The sequence below is a fragment of the Phytophthora ramorum genome (genome assembly GCF_020800215.1).
Source record: "Phytophthora ramorum isolate Pr-102 chromosome Unknown Phyram_PR-102_s0005, whole genome shotgun sequence".
Taxonomy (NCBI): Eukaryota; Oomycota; class Peronosporomycetes; order Peronosporales; family Peronosporaceae; genus Phytophthora; species Phytophthora ramorum.
Window position 1 is genome coordinate 1,496,906 of NW_027150651.1, and position 14,249 is coordinate 1,511,154.

The 14,249-nt window shown below is 54.4% G+C and overlaps 7 protein-coding genes across 7 annotated transcripts; 4 read left to right on the top strand and 3 right to left on the bottom strand.

The window, feature by feature from the left end:
• Positions 1-28: 28 nt before the first annotated feature.
• Positions 29-2,212, top strand: KRP23_6187 (uncharacterized protein; the record flags this gene model as incomplete). The annotated part of the gene is made up of 5 exons (XM_067891348.1): positions 29-514; positions 579-1,607; positions 1,696-1,884; positions 1,946-2,059; positions 2,120-2,212. 5 exons carry the CDS (start codon positions 29-31, stop codon positions 2,210-2,212), a joined length of 1,911 nt encoding a protein of 636 aa, XP_067745713.1.
• Positions 2,213-2,237: 25 nt separating this feature from the next.
• Positions 2,238-3,251, bottom strand: KRP23_6188 (uncharacterized protein; the record flags this gene model as incomplete). Its single annotated transcript, XM_067891349.1, has 4 exons — positions 2,238-2,453; positions 2,581-2,691; positions 2,760-2,924; positions 3,009-3,251. The coding sequence occupies 4 exons, from the start codon at positions 3,249-3,251 to the stop codon at positions 2,238-2,240; spliced, it is 735 nt and encodes a 244-aa protein (XP_067745714.1).
• Positions 3,252-4,121: 870 nt separating this feature from the next.
• Positions 4,122-5,792, top strand: KRP23_6189 (Protein LHY; the record flags this gene model as incomplete). The annotated part of the gene is made up of 4 exons (XM_067891350.1): positions 4,122-4,151; positions 4,258-4,271; positions 4,504-4,687; positions 4,758-5,792. 4 exons carry the CDS (start codon positions 4,122-4,124, stop codon positions 5,790-5,792), a joined length of 1,263 nt encoding a protein of 420 aa, XP_067745715.1.
• A 416-nt stretch (positions 5,793-6,208) lies between these two features.
• KRP23_6190 (Tetratricopeptide repeat protein 33) lies at positions 6,209-6,967 on the bottom strand (the record flags this gene model as incomplete). Its single annotated transcript, XM_067891351.1, has 2 exons — positions 6,209-6,415; positions 6,479-6,967. The coding sequence occupies 2 exons, from the start codon at positions 6,965-6,967 to the stop codon at positions 6,209-6,211; spliced, it is 696 nt and encodes a 231-aa protein (XP_067745716.1).
• A 103-nt stretch (positions 6,968-7,070) lies between these two features.
• KRP23_6191 (Serine/threonine-protein kinase rio2) lies at positions 7,071-8,670 on the top strand (the record flags this gene model as incomplete). Its single annotated transcript, XM_067891353.1, has 5 exons — positions 7,071-7,562; positions 7,624-7,904; positions 7,978-8,050; positions 8,146-8,250; positions 8,323-8,670. The coding sequence occupies 5 exons, from the start codon at positions 7,071-7,073 to the stop codon at positions 8,668-8,670; spliced, it is 1,299 nt and encodes a 432-aa protein (XP_067745717.1).
• A 180-nt stretch (positions 8,671-8,850) lies between these two features.
• Positions 8,851-9,440, bottom strand: KRP23_6192 (Serine/threonine-protein phosphatase 6 regulatory ankyrin repeat subunit A; the record flags this gene model as incomplete). Its single annotated transcript, XM_067891354.1, has 2 exons — positions 8,851-9,171; positions 9,246-9,440. 2 exons carry the CDS (start codon positions 9,438-9,440, stop codon positions 8,851-8,853), a joined length of 516 nt encoding a protein of 171 aa, XP_067745718.1.
• Positions 9,441-9,828: 388 nt separating this feature from the next.
• On the top strand, positions 9,829-13,429 carry KRP23_6193 (uncharacterized protein; the record flags this gene model as incomplete). The annotated part of the gene is made up of 9 exons (XM_067891355.1): positions 9,829-9,985; positions 10,062-10,334; positions 10,419-10,552; positions 10,618-11,190; positions 11,256-11,466; positions 12,438-12,473; positions 12,543-13,145; positions 13,217-13,326; positions 13,385-13,429. The coding sequence occupies 9 exons, from the start codon at positions 9,829-9,831 to the stop codon at positions 13,427-13,429; spliced, it is 2,142 nt and encodes a 713-aa protein (XP_067745719.1).
• Between the last annotated feature and the right edge of the window lie 820 nt (positions 13,430-14,249).

The following is a 14,249-nucleotide window of genomic DNA, read 5'->3' on the forward strand; positions in this document are numbered from 1 at the left end:
TTCGTTGTCCCGGCCAGCAGCTTTGGAAATGAGTACCAAGGTCCCGTTCAAATTCGAGGAGTTCTATGATGCGTTCAGCAGATCTGTGGCGTCCGATACCATCTTTACCGACGGACAACGTGAAAAGGAGCCGCCCATCGACAGTCCAAGGACAATTCTACCGACGATCAACTCGGAGGGCCAGATTAAGAAGCACGCTAAAGGACGATTGCTCGATAGCGCCGATCGACGGCGTCTGCCTTGGTCCATTCGAGCATTGTTAGAAGCTCAGGAACCCGACGGAAGCTGGATGTACTCGAGTAGTTTTGAGTTCATAATCAACGGCACCGCCCCACCTCCGATGGAGGGCATTTCCAGCAAGTTGTGGGCCACTGCCATCGCCATCACGATCTGGCGCCAGTTCCCAGAGTACTTTGAGCTACTCGAGACATACTACGAGAAGGCGATGTTGCACGTCGACGAAAATGTTCTCCGCATTGTGCGGACAGTTCTGCAGTTTGACGCTCTCGATCATGTACGTAGTCGTCAATCTGCTGTACGTTGAGTTGACGTGATAACCTCCACCATTATGAGCTTAGATCCGTCCGTACAAAAGCGATGAAGCCCGTGCAATACGTGAACAGCTAGCTCGCGAGGCTGCAGCTAAGAGGGAGCAGGAGCTCGACGAGGAGATGAAGATTGCCCGTGCTCGAGAGGAAGAGGTTCGAATTGGCAAGCTCAGTCGGGTTCATGCCCGAAGACTGCCGATGCCGATCCAGCAGCTATTTGTCGCCGAGCTAGGTAACGAGCTCGCCAAGGTGTTCTCAACGTCACTGCCGGTGTTGACATCTTCTATTCAAAGCCTCTCCAACCTTAAAGTCGGTCAGCTGGTAGAAAGCTGTAGGCGTCGTCGCGCCAATGGTTCACCACCTCGCTGGCATCGTTGCCGCATCGCCGCCATCGATCAAGTGAACCGCGTGCTGCAATTGGACTTCCTCGATGGCGATTGTGAGAGCGAGCGGCGAGTTCCCGTTAAGTTTGTCCGTACTACTTTGGCCGGCGCCCAGGAGGATCGCGCAGCTCAGTTTGAAGCGCTGAAGGGTTCCTGGAGCCAGCCCATTGTGTGCAAGGCCGAAATCGCTCGGCTAGAGGAAGCTCGCGCAAGCAATCTGAAGCCGCTGCCATGGGACCCCCGACATCACCTCATGCTGCAAGATCCGACAAGAGAGGAAGACGAGCGTACTCAGGACGGTGCGCTCACCCCAGCAAGCACTGGACGCCCGTGCTCGTCGGCCCGGTGGCTGACATCACGCGAGAAATCGAGAGAGAACCCAAGTCGCTCTTTCGACTCGCTCTTTCATGCTGCTGCTATTATGCTGGTGCAGTACGATCGAGCTTACGCTGGCGTGCAGGCAGCAATGCAAAGCGGGGCTCGACGCTACGCCTCGGCGGTGCTGTACCGCGAGCGCTTCCACGCCTTCGATGAGCTCGCAGAAGTGCTCGTGCTGCTCGTGGAGCGGACCGTGGATGCACTCGATGCCATTTGCCGGTGGAAGCAGAGCAGTTCAAGCGCATCGCCCGAGAGCCCCAAGACGTTCGTGTGGAAGGGCGACGACTTCATCGCCACGGTGCGTCTTGCAGCAGGCCAGTTCATGTTGAAGTTGACGTGAAAGTATCTAACAGTGTATCCTGTTCCCCCCATCGCCCTGTTGCCAGCTCGTGCGGTCTCTGGATTTCTTGGGAGACTTCCCTGAGCTCACCGAGTGGTATGGCGAGGAATTCCCGCTGGATGGGAATCCCTTCATGCGCTCAACGTCACTACTGGACAAGGCTAGAGAGTGTGGGCTGCAACCTGCTGTGAACCAGCAGCAGACTGCTTCGAGCGCGAGCACATTGCGTGCTACGGTGAGCCACTCCGCCGTTGCTTTTGGTTCTATTTTTCTTATTCTGTTCGAATTTTTGATAGTTGAAGCTGCACAAGCGCTCGGATAATTCGGTTGCCTCGAGCTCCCCGCCCACGTGGTGGCCCCAGGCTCGCTACTCGATGGAGTTTTTACAACGGATAGAGCAGGCCGAACAGGTAACATTGCATTGCATCGGGTTTGCCGTAGGGCGATCTAATGTGACGGCGTTGCTGCAGAGACTGCTCCAAGAGCTGCTCGCTTTGCGCTGGCTCGAAAAACGAAGGGTGGACCAAACCGTGGGACACGGCGAGATATTCAGCTCGCGCTAAGATAAAGTATCTTTTACAGAGTGTACTAGTAATAGTCACGAATCTGCTTCGTCCTTGGCGGCGTGGCGCCTGTGGTACATGTAGGCCTCCATGCCGAGGCGACGAATTCCTGCGTGTACTTGCGGTCGGCCTTGATGGGGCCCTCGGGCGGCACGTTGAAGAAGGTCCGGCCGCAAATCTCCTTCCTGGCGCTCGACTGGTTGTTGTTGGCCCACAGCGGCGCGTCTGCGCGCGGCGTGGCCTGCACACAAGATCGCACAGCAGCAATGTTAGCCCCGGTAAAAACACACGAGGGACCATGACAGCCAGGCGCGGCCACCTCAGACTCCGCGGCGCGGAGTCCTCGCCGTAGTGTAGTTGCGTCGTACCGATCGCAAGGAGCGCGCCTTGTCCTCGAACGGTTGTGCGTCGTACATGACCTTGCGCTGGATGGCGCCCTTGGCTTCCACGACGCTGGTGGGTTTGAATACGCCTGGCTGCTGTTTTGCATGAAGTGCTGTCAGAGGAGAGGCGCAAAGAGAAGAATGACGGATAGCCCTGTACGCACCGTGCTTTGAGCACCACATCGGTGTGGCGGTGGCGCGGTCAGGGTAGACCTGGAAGCGGAGGCAGCTTCTGCCGCGCGCCGCTCCTGGCGAGCCTTGGTGTGCTTGCACATGATGGCGGACCGGAACGTCGTCAGCGGCAGCGTCGTGTCGAAGATCTCTTCCAGCTGCAACGAAACAGGCGTCAGTCAGCAACGGATCGCGTCATCGTCAGGTCGACGCGAATCCTAAAACTTCAAGAAAAGGCAGACCGAGTCTGGCGGGATGAGGCGGCTCGCGACGTCGTCGAACCTGGACCGCAGGCTTTTGGGTGGCGAGCTCTCAGGCGCAAGCTGCGGCTCCTGCACGAGGACGATGCTGTCCCCATTGGCTCGGCCGGCTCCGATGGTGGCCAGCGACGGGAAGTAGCGCACAGAGCGGAAGTTTTCCACATAAGCGTCCTTATACAGGCGCTTCTCGCGCTCGAACGCGACCAGCTCCGACTTGTCGACCATGGCGGGGGGAGGAATGCGCCCGTGCAATGGAGAGCAGCAAGGATCTAATTTTAGATACTCTGCGCTGGCTCCCTCCCCGAACAGGTTCACCTCGTCGCGTTGTAAAGTCGCAGCATTGCGCCACGCTGACTGTACGCCGCTGGGTTGCATATCCCCACCGAGCAAAAGATCGAGCTCAGCAGTAGCGTTAACGCCTGGACTCCAGGCCCGGGAGGCATGTAGCGTCGTCCAGGAGCGAGGGCCGAGGGCAGCCGCAGTCAGCTGTCGGCAAATCTCGGCGGGTGCACACTGAACTCTTGCAGGCCAAGATACTTTTGTGCAAGTCGCAGCTTTTCGGTCCAGCCAATCAGCGTCGTTTGATCTTTTCGCATGCCCATCACCTGGCCTTTCTCTGGCTCTTTTATCAGGTGCATGTTGCTGGCTCGCAGGGCTCCGCTTGCCAACTCGGGAATCCCGAGCCGGACGAAGGCACTGCTGGGCCCCGTATCTGCACACACAGACTCGTGGACTTTTATGCGCGATGCGGAGGGGGGTTCCCTTCTTCAAACACTGCATCGCCGCCGATCTTTTTTCGACAGGACACCCACTTGACGCTTGACCGCGTGCGGTACCTGCACCGCAATCGACACTCGATTGAGGAGGAATCATGGAAAGAGCGCAGGCTGAGCCACGATCAATGGCGCTGCAAACCAGAGGCCTTCGACAGGCGGACAGCGTTAGCTGCTGGCAACCTGCTGCTCTGCGATCTTCGCTCACGATGCCGCGACACGCCATCCAGTGATGTTGCAGAGCAGCAGTCGGCCCGTCTGTCTTCGCTTCTGCCCTAATCGCCAAGAAAACTGAATCACGCGGAAAGCACTTGCGCTCACTATGGGGCTCAGTGCGCGAGCGAACGCTAAAGTAAGTGAGCCAACCCGTCGATCTTGTCTGCTGGCCGCCCACCACAAAGCGCAAAAAGCACCGAGAGAGAGCGGAACAGAACGCCAGGCCCGTGTTGCGAACCCAGAGCGCGACGCCCAGGTAAGCCCCCCTGCATGGTACTCGCCGCCTTGAAGCCCTGTTGCATGCATGCCGCTCTTCCCAGCAGCGGCCTGTGTGCAACGCGCGCCAGCTGGAGGCGGTTGTGTGTGCGGTTGCGCGTGGAGAGGGAGGGAGTGGATCCATCCATCCATCCCGAGAACTCCGCGCGCCACAGCCGGTCTCACTCCGAGACTCTCCAAGATCCGCATTCTCACTTGCCTTGCTGCCGCAGACACTCAGCCCTTGACGTTTCGTACGGCTCTTCACTGACGGGACCGCCGTTTAGCAACACGCACACGTTATTTTTAGCCACTTCAGCCAACTCAGACACCATGGATCATGTCAAGCGAGAGGCCTACGGCGACGCCTACAGCCACTTCGACCGGCGAGACGTCGACCACGCGCCACTGCAAAAGGTGCGCCCTCCGCAACACACTAACATCTAATTGGATACTTGACCTGACCTTGCTTTTGCCACCTACACAGGAATCTGAACCGTGGCGCGGCTCCTCCGGCTTTGGCCTCGCCAACATTCTAAACCGCAGCAGCACACACACAGCCAACGCTCCAGGCGTCGCCATGCCCAAGTTCAGTCTCCCGTCGCTCCACAGCTTCGGGAAGCCGCTGCTCACGAAGCCCGAGGTGTCGCTGGCTCCCCAGCACTACGAAGAGGAGGACCAGTACGCCTCCACTCGCCAGCATCAGCAACGCAGCGCCGACTCGTCTCCAGCTCGACAGACGTCACCGTCGCCCAACTCGCGCCGCATTGCGCCGGCACCTGCAGAAGAAGAAGAGGCAGAGATGGAGGCAGACAGCGCAGCAGCTAGTGGACGTAATGTCAACCCCAACCAGTCGATCCGCGGCGGACGCTGGACGGCGGACGAGCATGAGCGTTTCCTTGAGGGCTTTCGCATCCACGGTCACAAGTGGAAGCGCGTGCAGCAGGTGGTTCGTACGCGGTCGGTGACCCAAGTACGAACCCATGCGCAGAAGTACCTGCTCAAGGTGGCCAAGCTCAAAGCTGAAAAAAAGCAGGGCTCCAAGACAGCAGATATGGCCACGCTGGCTGCTGAGCAGCAACTTGAATCCGCTGCTGCCGACTCGGTGGATGGCAGCAACACAGCTCCTTCCACACCGGAACGCGGTGGCGGCAATGACAGTCCTCGCAAGACCCCACGAAAGAAAGTGCGGCGTCTCGATCCCGGCAATTGCGATCCCGTGGACCAGGAGTACATTGCAGCGGCTGCCACAACATTGTGCTTCCTCATGAGCCAGAAAATCGACTCCTTGTTCGACACAAGACCCGAGCCACAGCTGGAAGCAAACAAAGCCGACTACGAGCCCTACGACTGCTATGCGCCGGAACCGGCAAGATTGCCAGATACCGAGCTCAGCGGATCCCGCAAGCGGTCGTACATGCATTTTATCACGGAACAGCAGGACGACTACGCGCCGTCCTACGACACCACTCACGGCGAGCCTTCGTCGTACTCAATTGAAGGCAGCAAGCTCTGCTCGTAGACGACGAGCAAACCACATTCAAGTGTCTGCCAGTTTTCGGACTGAAGAAGAATCGTCATGAACCATAAAAGAATGGGGTCTGACAGACCAAGTCAAGCCTAGCAAGCTCCGCGAGCTCCTCTTCTCACCAAAGGAAGTGATCGCGCGTGAGTCTACGAACGCTTGCTCGAGTGTATATATTTTATGTATATATGGAGGCATCCTCGTCCAAGTCTGGCAGGAGTTGGCATGGTGAGGGAGGCAGGGAAGAATGGCCGGTGACCAAAGCCTGGCAGAATTTGTAAGTTAGTTGCTATAGTATATAGATCCCGCCTCCATCACCAGGTGCTGCCTACAAGCGCCATTAGACCACCATCTAACAGACAAGAGGATAGAACCCGCCCATTGCAAATATACTTGTCCATACTTATTTTGCTTCACCCGTGGCTCGTGGATACTGCCTTTGCTCGGAGACTGAGGTGCTTGAAGCATGAGATTACCTGCAACTTGTCTGCTTCGACTTCGTGCATCGCCTCTTCATCCCGCTTCCGCAGCACCTGTTCTTGCTTCTCAAGCAGGTCCTCGATATCCTGACGGTCTGATGCCATCTCTTCCGTTTCCACTCCATCGTTTACCTTCACAGTCTAACACCAGCAAGAAATCAACAGGGTCAGACAGCTCGACTTAAACGTACAGACATCACTGACCTGTCCGAGAGCTTCGAGAGCTAGTGCCAGCTCGCCAAAATTCAGCTGACAGCGAGCGAGCGTCAGGAACCCATCACTCCACGTTGGTGCCAACTCGGTCGCCTTGCGCGCGAACTGAACGGCCTGGAAGTCCTCGTATACCGCCATGGAGGCCTGCGCCAGCAGTTCATACAGCGCCGCGTTGTCTGGATCCACAGCCAGCGCTTCTTGCCACCTTCCCATCGCTGCCCGAAACCTGCCGGCTTCGGCGAACGTATTGCCCTCGTCCTTCAGCCGCTTCACCTTGACCTCGACGTTTTCCAGCAGCTCCACTCGACGGGTCCCTCGACTGGATTGGGACTGCGTCGCCTCCTCTCGCAGCGATTCCACGCTGGCAAACACACCGCTCGCCGAAGGCGTCGTGTTCTTCTTCACCTGGTCGCAATTTCGCCGCCGCCGTTTCTTCGACGGCTTCAACGCGAACCGGATGGGTGCTGGCGTCGCCATCATCCAGCAAAAAGATTAGCAAAATGCCGATTGAGTCTTCTGAAAATTGACATTTAAGTTTGAAATTTGACTTTGCGTTTGACTGGAAGAGCAGAAGCCGACGACCATGAAGCTCGATGTGACCGCCATGCGCTACCTGACCAAGGAGCACTTCCGCGTGCTGACGGCCATCGAGATGGGCATGAAGAACCACGAGGTGGTGCCCGTGGAGCTGATCTCCAGCATCGCCAAGCTGCGCCACGGCGGCGTGCAGAAAATCCTGTCGCACCTGCTGCGCAACAAGCTCATCGCGCATGACGGCAACGCGTACGACGGCTACCGCCTCACGTACAGCGGTTATGACTACCTGGCGCTGCGCGTGTTCCTGCAGCGTGGCCACATCACCGGCCTGGGCCGCCAGATCGGCGTCGGCAAGGAGTCCGACATTTACCTGGCCACGCAGGAGGACGGCACGGAAGTTGCTATCAAGTTCCACCGCCTCGGACGCACGTCGTTCCGCGCCGTCAAGGCCAAGCGAGACTACCTCAAGAACCGCAAGTCGGTTAGCTGGTTCTACATGTCACGCCTCTCGGCCATGAAGGAGTACGCCTTCCTCAAGGTAGAGCGATAGCTGCTAGGATGAACAGGTGTAGGAACTCACTTTAGTGTTGTTGATGCAGGCTCTGTTCGACCGAGACTTCCCGACTCCGACGCCGATTGATTGCAACCGTCACGCAATCTGCATGAGTCTCGTGGATGGCTACCCGCTTAACCAAGTGCGTCGCCTTGCCAACTCCAAGGACGCCTACGAAACGGCCATGTCAATTGTTGTGCGGCTTGCGGAGTACGGACTCGTCCACTGTGATTTCAACGAGTTCAACATTATGATTGGAGATGATGGCAAGATCACCATGATCGATTTCCCGCAGATGATCTCGACGTCACACCCGAACGCTGCCGAGTGAGTACAACTTGAAACCTGATTTATTAATTCCCTGGCAAAGCAACAACTGATGATTTTGTGTGACTTGCAGGCTGTTTGATCGCGACGTGCACGGACTTGTGAAGTTTTTCTCGCGGCTGCAAGGTGGTGCTTACACGCCTGACGTAAGATTTTCTCGCCGCACCAATGCTGCCCATGGTAACTCTGCTATTAGTATGAAAGTCTAAACTATTGTGTCTGTTGTTGATGTGAACTGTAGCGCATTCCGAAGCTGGAGGACATCGTGGCTGATGAGAACGTCCGATTGGACGAGGATGTGGAGGCCAGCGGCTTCGGCAAGGAATTCGGCGAAAAAGTCCACGACGTGAGTTGCTGCATCGTTGCCTAATGTAAGATTAAGATGCAGGCTGGCTGATGTTGTTTCATACTTGTGCAGCTCTCGATCTTCTCGGCCCACCAGGACGTGGAGGACAGTGGCAGCGAGGATGATGATTACGAGGATGGAAGTGAAGAGGATGACGAGAGCGAGGAGGAAGGTGCTGGCGATGAGGATGTGCCCGAGCTGGTGCAGAGCGTTGAAGCCACGGCTCTTGACAGCCAGGCTGACGGATCCGACGACGATGAAGAGGAAGCGCAGGATGCGTTCGCTGTGGAGAACGAAATCATTAAGCAGCGGGTGCAGCGTGACCGCCAGGCACGTGAAAAGGCGAGTGGCAAGCGGCGGTCGCGAAACTCGTCCAAGGTGAGCTTTAAGGGAAAGCTTTACCACAAGAACGACTGGTAAATCTAGGAGGATGGTGTAAGTACAACAGAGATGTTGTTGCTGGTCACCAATTGTAGACTGCTGTCCTCTCGGTCCCGTAGCAATACACTTTTGCATCAAGCTCTTCATATTTGTATTATCGGGTCAAATAAGAATTTGTGTGCGGCGATCATCGCTGCGTTTAGAATGGCGTTCGGACGGCTATTGAATAACACAGGACGCGCTTTGCGCGGCCGCGTCTCCCATATCCTTGAGCACTTTTACTACAGCCTTATGCTTGCCGTCCATCGCGTAGTCGAAAGGTAATTTGCCGTTGGCATCTTTCTTGGTGGAATCCGCCTTGTTTTCCATCAGCAGTCTAACTATTTCCACTTTGCCGCCCTCAGCAGCGCCGTGGAGTGCCGTCATCCCCGTTGTGGTTTCTGCGTTTATGTTTGCCCCTTTCTGTAGCAGCGACAATGTCGCCTCTTTGTGGCCGCTGATAGACGCCCAGTGCAGTGCCGTCCGACCGCTTTTGTCCGCCTACCAAGCAATAAACACACAGCAGCTAAGAATTTCTGAACCAATTCCTCAGCAACAGCAAAAGTCGCACATACCCCGTCGATTTCAGCGCCTTTGTCCAGTAGCAATGTACACAACTCCGCATGATTGCCTCCTGCAGCGCGGTGGAGCGCCCGTCGATCGCCGGCGCCGGGAGCATTAACGTCTACGGACTTCTCCTCCAGGATCTGCAGACACGCGCCCTTGTCGCCATTGTGCGCTGCCTTGTGGAGGGGTGTGTCTGATGGCATTGCACAAGTATCTCGGAGAGGGCCTCACTTGATTGGGTTGACGCACCAGCCGCCGTCTGAATCGTCTATCTAGGAAATAAAGCTCGCTGTCGTCGCCCGGACGGCTTCCTCTTGTCGCGTACTGCCGGCTGGGGACTGGACGCAGATAGCAGCAGACCAAGCGTGTGCAGCACCTCGGCTTAGCGCGTCGCAAGTAGCAGTTAGGTGCGTGAATCGCCTCACTGCCTTACCAGAGGACGGCGGCTATCTTCGGCTCTTGGTTTCGCCTCATCCTTGCGACTATAAATAGCACGACCTTTCTGATTCGCTGAAAACTTCAACTACTATACCTGGAGTGATGGTCGTCTCCGCACTTGACCCTTGTGTGCGCTGCCTTCCTGTTGCAGCAATGGACCAGGCGGCGGTGCGGCAGGCGGAGAAGAAGAATGGAGACACCGAAGCGCTAAAACCCCTGTCGTCACCCCGACGCCCGCTGCTTCCAATCCTGCCGCAACACCAACCCCCGGCGGGGGCTATCGTCGTCGACAAGGAAGAGACTCGCGTAGGTGCGAGCGGAGAGCATAATTCCATTGCAACGAGCTGTACGATAGCACTTTTTCATTCTAATTGCTGTCGTTGTAGTGTACTTGGCGCCATTGATGCCGACGGCCAAGGAAATATACTTTGCCAAGCACAAGGAGTTGTTGAAAGGGAAGAACAACACAGAGGTCAATAGAGAAGAGCAGGAAGCAGAGCAACGGTCGAAGAGGCAGATGCTTGCTTCGCTAGAGTGCCATTTATCGGTGCTTCAAAAACCAAGTCAGCAGTTAGGCTATCAGAACCAGCAGCCGTCCTCGAGCGTCTTTGCCGTTCCGTCAGTGGACGACCTTCAACATAACAATGTACTAACGCCAGGTACAATAGAGAGCAGCGCTGATGGATCAATGGATGGGCAGCTGAAAAGGATGAAACAAAGAGTAAGACTGCTACCGATTTCAGACGAAGACCGCGCCTCGTTCTGGGAGACCGTTCGGGGCTACGAGAAAATGAGAGCGTACAGTCATCAGTCAGTATTGGCTGGTGGTGCATCGACCCCGATGGGGTTCAATATGGAAGCAGCTTTTAAGCGAATGGTACATCTTGCCCTGCCAGTGATAATGTGGTATGGAGGCTAACGCATTGTGACTGCTGTTCACAGCTGCTCGTAGAACGACATTTGCTCTGGGTGAACACTCATGAAAGTCGACTGGAGGGTAACAAGATGCGAAAACTGCAAGAAGATGAAAGCTATGAGCGCCGAGTGATAGAAACCTCCTCCGAATTTCGCACTCGGCGGCGTCTGCAAAAACGCATTCGCGAACAGTTAATTTGTGAGGCACAAAATATGCAGCCCATTGTGATGCTGGGCGCCTTCACGCAGAAAATGCTCAGTATCTTGGTGCTGCACTGGAGTCACTGTCGACTGGAAAGCAATCTATCACGCACGGTTCGAATCTGGAGGCAACATCGCTCCATCAAGCGTACGAATTCTCAAGCAGCACATCTTCTTATCGAGTGGGTCCAGAAAAGTGTGGCTGTGAAAAGTGTTAGCTTTCGCGTGTTCCAAGGATTGAGGATCTTCATACGCCGAATTAAAAAGGTGCAAGGGCTATGGCGCATAAAGCAAGCCATCCGAAGACTGAAGGTGCTGATCATGGAGAAAGCATGGATGGAGCTCGAGGCTCAGTACGTGGATGCTGCAATTGAAGAGCACGAGAGCAGGAGATTGGAGGTTTGTCTGCGATGCTCCACATTATGCAAGACTCACCACATTTCTAATAATTTGTTTGTCCCCAGGCCGAACAACATGGGGGTCAGAAGAAGTCGCCAAAAAGTGGGTCAAAGCAGAGAAACAAGAAAAAGCGCGAGATATGGATGAGGTTTGTTCCTGACTCAGTTCGAGTCCAAGTGATCCTTGAGTTCCTGCAAAAAGTTGAAAAGGAATACCAAGAAAAGTTCCGCAATCAGGAGGTTGATTTCTTCCCTCAATTGGTTCAAACACTACGGGGTGAGCACCCAAATCGAGCGAGGACGTATATTAGAGCTGTCGCAGCGAGGTATGCGCTGTGTGGAAGAGTTGTTGACACCTTGTTGCACTACCCAGGAGCTGTCGGTGACAGTGTTGTTGGTGTCAAGCCTTTTGACGTTCACCAAGCACCGGTTAGTGAGCTGATAAAAGAAGGACGTGTCCGTTGTAGCAACCTGCCAAATTCGAGATCGACCGTTCGAGTTTGAGCGACCCGTCAGTTCATCTACAGGGTATCCTTGTCCAAGATGCAGAGCGACCACGAGGTCCGGCAACTACTTGAAAGCAAGGCTAGTCACGAAAGTGATGAGTACAAAAAACAATTGGCGCTGCTGCTTCACAGGAGACAACAGTTTCGACAAGCTTCTCCCACCGAAGGTGCATACGCTCATTGTGTCCCGGTAGAATATGCTTTCAGAATCAAATGATACCTGACGCTTTATCCATATTTTTGCATGAAGAGGCTATGGCATCAGAGTCTCATCAACCCCCACCTACACCACAGATACAATCTGTACATTCGGGTGATCAACAGATACCAAAGCAATCATTTTCCCTGATCGCCGTATCGTACAATTTCCGAAATCTCCCAGGGCTGTCAGAGCGGGCTAAAGACGTAGCAACTGCGCTTTTCGATAGTCTCGTCGGCCAGCACTATAATCACTTCTCACGCAGAGGGTCCAGACTTCTGTTGAATCCATCAGTTATTCAGTTCCAAGATACCATGAAGGAGTTGAAGCAGATATGCGCAGAAGAACCGAACTCATCGTTTTTCATGTGCTTGTCGGTAAGTTAGTTCTGTGCACATTCTCTATCATCAAACTCAGCTGGTTCCTGTATTTGTTTGTTGCCGAAGACGCATGGAGCCCGAGTTTCCCGGGGCATTAACGAAGGATCGTACGTTTTGTTTAGTGAAACAAGGCTTACATCCGAAGAAGAGTTGGTTCTAACAGCAATCCATGAGCGTGAGCTCGCTGAAATGATCCACAGTGAGCAAGTCGACAATAGCTATATTTTAACGTCATCTTAAATGTTCTAACCAACTCGTGCTTACACAGATATTCCATGCAAAAACAAGTTCATTGCACTCGAGCTATGCCAAACTCAAGAACCGAAGGATAAAATCACTGATGACGCAGAGACTATTCACCACCGCATTCATGAGCAATTCTTCGTTCAGCTGCATAATCAACTTGTGCAGCTACGTCTGAAGGCGTTGCTCGAGCGCGGGGTGCAGATGCCTTCCAATGAGGAAATTACGGAGGAGACAGTACGTTCGAACCCCAAGCTACTCAACCTCATTTTGATGCAGTCGTGTGACGTCAAGAGTGAAGTCCCTGTTCGAGCCAATGAGGAGCACGTTAGCAACTTTTTACTTCGTTTTCGTGATGCATTCCGCGGCGCAGCAATCTCACCAAAACTGGACGAAGATGAAGTTCAACAAGGTCCTCGCCACTCACTGTTCGCGAAAGAGGTGGCAGAATACGTTTGCAAAGCAGTTCGTGATGATGCTGCAAAGCACAATACTTTCGTCTATGCGGAGTACAAAAGTCAAGTTCGTACACGATACGAGCAAGCCGCCGAGTTTCAAGATATCACTCACACACCCAGTATGTTGGGCGCCGAGTACGCGCTTGACTTTGGGTTGGGAGAAATACCAGGTACACACAGTAGCGGCTATTCGATGGCTATGAGGTTCAAGCTTTGAGCTCACTATTTTCCACTGTTGCAGAGCCACCTACTGTGCCACCGACACCACCATTATTTGTTGCGTCAACCCTGAATAGCATCAGTTTAAACTGGAGCTTCGTCTCACCCGCATCAAATAGTCAGCTTCCGGTCGTACTCGGATACCACTTACAGCGCCGTGGTCATGGCCGTGCGTGTGTTGATGGAGCAGGTGAAGCGAGTATCTGGAAGAGATGTGCAGCTTTCCAAGTATTGAGCTACGAGGAAGCTGTAAGGAATGCGATTGTTCCGCCCACTGCAGTAACAATCTTCGGACTGGCAACAGATGCAGCTTACTGTTTTCGAGTACGAGCGCGGACTGCCGGGGGCTGGGGGCCATTCTCGAAGTCTACGAAAGGATATCGTACACTTTCCGCTACTTCTACTCTGGGTCAACGAGAAACGATCAGACTTGCTGCGTTGAGTGAGGGAGCAAAGGGTATCGCTAAACTCATGGAAAAACATAGCAACTCCGGTGCCATCCAACGCTACGCAGCGGACGTCTTAGCAACGATGGCAATCCAAGGTGTGACCGACCATTTTCTTACGACTACAACGATTTTACATTATGTGGGTTGGATCTCTGACTGTGGTCGTTGTCGATAGGAAATTCAGCAACTAGCGTGCAGCCCCTCGCAGTTTCCGATTTACCAGTTGTAGTCATTGTGAGAGATGCCATGCTAAAATTTAAGAGGGATATGCACCTCCAGCAACAAGGGTGCCTCCTGTTTGGACGTCTTGCTGGATCTAACGGTACGGTTTTGAATGTTGGACTTCTGAAGGCAAGAACTGCTACTTCAAGGTGCTTGAAGTATACAATAACTACCGGTATCTCTTGTTTTACAGCAACGTGGAGAACAGCACTCCAGTCAGTGAAATCACCACCAGTTATGGGTATCGTTCAGGGCATCGCCACTCGAACCGAGCGCGATCATAACAGCGAACTCACACGTTGCGCTGCGTGGGCACTCGACCAATTGCAAGGCAGACCAATACATTTGCGTCAAAGGCCACAAGCACTGAGTGAACACGAGGCT